This window comes from Lipotes vexillifer, unplaced genomic scaffold (genome assembly GCF_000442215.2).
Source record: "Lipotes vexillifer unplaced genomic scaffold, Lipotes_vexillifer_v1.1 scaffold936, whole genome shotgun sequence".
Classification (NCBI taxonomy): Eukaryota; Metazoa; Chordata; class Mammalia; order Artiodactyla; family Lipotidae; genus Lipotes; species Lipotes vexillifer.
The window spans coordinates 196,047-200,685 of NW_006787395.1; the positions used below are offsets into that span (position 1 = coordinate 196,047).

Sequence of the window (4,639 nt, forward strand, 5' to 3'; positions counted from 1 at the left end):
TTTTTAATGATTATAAGACTTCCAGGATGTTATATTTTTCTAGAAATCTTTCTATTCTGACAAAATTATCAAATATGTTGGCTTTTATTATCTCATTAAAATAATATCTGATGGTCCTATGCCATTTCCGTTTTTCGTTTTTCATAGCAGTGATTTTTGCTCCTAAGTCTACTCCTCATCATCCTTCATCTCCATCCATCTTGGTAGAGGTTTGCTTTTTGTTTTCTTGATTTCGCTTTTGTGATTAGTTTTCTGTTTCGTTAGTTAACATTCTCCATTTTTTCCCTATCATCAGTTATTTTGATAGCTATTCTGTTATTTTTTAAACTTAAATTTATGCTTAGTTCACAAACATTCCCTCATTCCTACTTCCTCATGTAGTATTTAATGCTTTTGTTTTCCTTTAAGCATCATTTTAGCTGAGTTCCACAAGTACAAGTATATTCTACTTTAATTACTTTTTAGTTACAAGTATGTTTTTACATTTCTACTATAATTTCTTCTTTTTTTTTTTTTTTTAACATCTTTATTGGGGTATAATTGCCTTACAATGGTGTGTTAGTTTCTGCTTTATAACAGAATGAGTCAGTTATACATATATATATGTTCCCATATCTCTTCTATAATTTCTTCTTATATCTATGCAGTATTTAAAAATATTGTTTTCCTTTTACTGTATGGAGGTTTTACATTTATCCTCTGTTTTATAAAATTCTAATTTAATTATAATATGGACTAATTAATATAAAATATTTCAGTTTTTGCCACTTGACATATTGCCTATGCGTAATAAGAAGTTAAATTTTGTAAATGTCACATGGGTGCAGGGCTCTATCTATATTATTCCAACAAATCAAGACATTATTTTTTTTATGCAAAATATCTTTCTAACTAAACTTTAATCACTTTGAACTTTCAATACTTTAAAAACCAGTTGAGCACTCCTGATTTGAATGTGGGTTTGTCAGCTTCACTTACAACTTGCTTTATATTTACATTATTTCATTTTTTTTAGACTCTCCATGTGTTTATCCCATAATGATGCCTTTGTCCTATGTCTTTTTGTCCAATATCAATATTGTACAGATCTAATATTAATATACATCTGAGATTTTCTGGGCTTTATTTTTTGATGTGATTATACACACACACAGTTTTTCAAACTCTCATGACATTTGAAAACATATTATTGAAGTATAACACATATACAGTCAAATCTTAAGCTTGATAAGCTCTTACAAACTGAACACACCCAAGCAACCACCACACAGAGTAAAAGCAGACAGACAGAATGTTTCCAGCATCCCAGGCATTCACTCTGTGCCCCATTTCAATTACCACCCATACTCCAGGGTTGACTACCATCACGACTTCACACTTTAGTTTGGCCAGTAATTGAATTTTACATAAAGGGGACAACAAAATGTGTACTATTTTGTGCCTGGTTTACTGAACTTGAACACTGTGTTTGTGAGATTCCTCAACGTTATTGCATTTGCTCATTTTACCCGAGTTTATGTATCCATTCTTAGGAAATGGGAGTATGCGTAGCTTCTAGTTGGACTATTTAACCAGTACTGCTCTGATATTTTTGTACGTAACGTTGGGTGTTCCATGTGCTCATACTTCAATTATGTCACTTAAAAATATTATAGAAATAAATTTTTCCTGCACCCTATCTGAAAAATTGCTTTAAACCTCAAGTTAGACCATTTATATAATATTTTTAATGACACATTCACACACATATATATGTCTATATATGTAATAATATATAGCCATGTATATAAAAATTTCTTTTTGCCTTGATATGATTTTATTACCTTTTTTTTGCCTTTTTAAAAACCAATTTATTTTTTTTTCTTTATTACATATTTTCCATCAGCTGGCTTGGAACTAATTTACTCAATTTCTCATTTCTATTGTTTTAGGGGTTAATTTTGAAATTTTAATGGGTACTTATAATATTTTAACTCCTCACATCTTGTTACTAATGACAACATTTCAATTCAGTCCTCTTAATTCTGCCCTAATTGTTATCATTAATGTTCCTTTATATACAATGTTTGTTTAGATTTTCTAATGTGTTGCCTTTTTTTAGGGATCACTTTTCTTCTTTGTTAAGTTCAACAAAGTTCAACTTAAAGTTCAACAAATAAATTAAAAGAAAATGTTTATTAGTATTCCTCTGAGAATATCCTCATGTCACTTTGTCTGAGAAGTTATTTTGCTGGATATACAATTCTAGGTTCACAGATATTCCTTAACTATCTCTTGGAGATGTTACTCTACCATTTTTTGGCTTCTATTTTTGCAGTTGTAAATCTGTTGCTCAACACACTGGCATTTCTTTGTAAGTGAGCTATCATTTCTCATGGTCTGCTTCAATTAACTTTGCCTTTTCTATGCTATTTTGTCTATAGTTTCACTAAAATATGTCTAAGAAAGAATTTCTGGTTTCTTGTTTTTTCTTCCTTTCCTTTCCTTTTCTTTCTTTGTCTTACGGCATACATAATACTTTCTGTACTTGTGAGTTTGTACTTTTTAATCATTTCTAGGAAATTCTCAGCCATTCAACTAATCAATTATTGCCACAGCTCTCCTCTCTCTTGAACTCCTGTTCAAATATCAGTGTGACTTTCTCTTTGGGTTTCATCTCTTAACTTTTCTTCCATCATCTCGTTACTTTTTATTACATTCTGGATTATTTCCTTACATATACCTGCCAATCCACTAGGTTTCTCATGAGCTCTGAGATGGATGTTTAATGCACTGTTTGAGTTTGTAGTTGTACAAATTTGTATTTTGTGCTACATCTTTTCAAATATTTTCAGTTAGAGTTATTTTATATTCTGTATCTGATAACCAACTCTGTTATTTGTTGGTGACTCTCTTATAGTGGTTTCTTTTCCTGTGTGTTTAGGATCTTTTATTCTGATCTCCCATTGGTTGAAATTAATTGGTGGAAATCCAGGGACAAAAAATGTGGCTGTTTTCTTCCAGGAGCATTTTCTTCTGTCTAGAATCAGAGTATTACCCAAGCGGGACCACTCTGGCCAACTTTCAGAAACTCTAGTTTATTCTAAAAATATTTCAGTCCGCCCCCACCAGGGAGGCAGGTGACTGGGCGCAGCTCTGGGCCACAGCAGCAGCTCCCGCGGCTGCGGCCGTGGTGGATCGGGATGCGATGCGGTGTGGAGACAGACGAGCAGGGCTGCTTGACCGCGTGGTGGTACATGGTTGCACAGAACCTGAGATCTTTCCCATACTCCTGTTCAACACTCAGAAGAAAAACTTCCACTCTGTGTACCAGCTTTATAAGTAAATCTTTAAAAAAACATATTTTCGGGCTTCCCTGGTGGCGCAGTGGTTGAGAGTCCACCTGCCAATGCAGGGGACACGGGTTCGTGCCCCAGTCCGGGAAGATCCCACATGCCGTGGAGCAGCTGGGCCCGTGAGCCATGGCCGCTGAGCCTGCACATCCGGAACCTGTGCTCTGCAATGGGAGAGGCCACGGCAGTCAGAGGCCCGCATACCGCAAAAAATAAAGAAAGAAAGAAAGAAAGAAAGAAAGAACATATTTTCCCTCCTCTGATGAACATGCTGATTATTTTCAACCTTTTCAGAGCACCATTTCTTGCGGATTTAAAGAAACCGGAGTTAAAGATTCCTCACACAGTGAACTTCTACATCAAAGTTGAACCTAGGGTGATTCTGGGTATCTGGCACACAGTTCCTAGCTGCCGGGGGGAGGATGCTAAGGGGAAGGGCCATAGCTGGTATGAAGCAGCTCTCCATGATGGCAACCCAATTATTGTTTATCTTCATGGCAGTGCAGAACACAGGACAGCTCCTCATAGACTTGAGATAGTAAAGGTGCTGAGTGATGGTGGTTTTCATGTCTCGTCTGTTGACTATAGAGGGTTTGGGGACTCGACGGGTAAGCCGATGGAAGATGGGCTGACTTCAGATGCTATTTGTGTCTACAAGTGGACCAAGGCAAGAAGTGGTACCACCCCCGTGTGTCTCTGGGGCCACTCTCTGGGAACAGGATTTACAACAAATGCTGCAAAAGTTCTAGAAGGGGAAGGATTCCCAGTTGATACTATTATCCTGGAAGCTCCATTTACCAACATATGGGTTGCAAGTATCAATTATCCTTTGTTGAAGATTTACGGAAACTTCCAGGATTTTTAAGCACAGTTATGGATGCCCTGAGGAAAGAGGAACTAGTCTCCCTCTATGATGAAAATGTTAAATTCCTGTCTTCTCCCCTTCTTATCATACATGGTGAGGATGACAAAATGTTGTCTTTGGAATTTGGAAAAAAGCTCTATGAAATTTCACACAATGCATATAGGAACAAAGAGGGTGAAGATGGTGATCTTTCCTCCTGGCTTCCAACAAAACTTCCTTTATAAAACTCCACACTGTTAAAAACCATGATATTTCCTGAGCCAGCAGTGGGCATGAGGTATGAGTACAGTCGAGAGCAAAGACTTGCTCCAAACGCCACTTGTGATGTATATTTCTTGTGTAAAACTCTACTGGGCTGCTTGGGTGAGCTGAAGTTACTGACATTTCTACAAGACACTTGCCTTTTAGTAAAGGAAAGTATCTATGCTGGGAAAAAAATAAA

At 36.3% G+C, this 4,639-nt stretch overlaps 1 protein-coding gene across 1 annotated transcript; it reads left to right on the plus strand.

Moving 5' to 3' along the window:
• The first annotated feature begins 3,182 nt into the window (after nt 1-3,182).
• Nucleotides 3,183-4,437, plus strand: LOC103079958 (abhydrolase domain-containing protein 12B-like). The gene is given in 4 exon segments (XM_082931172.1): nt 3,183-3,255; nt 3,725-4,180; nt 4,183-4,366; nt 4,368-4,437. Coding segments are annotated over 4 exon segments (783 nt in total).
• The last annotated feature ends 202 nt before the right edge of the window (nt 4,438-4,639 follow it).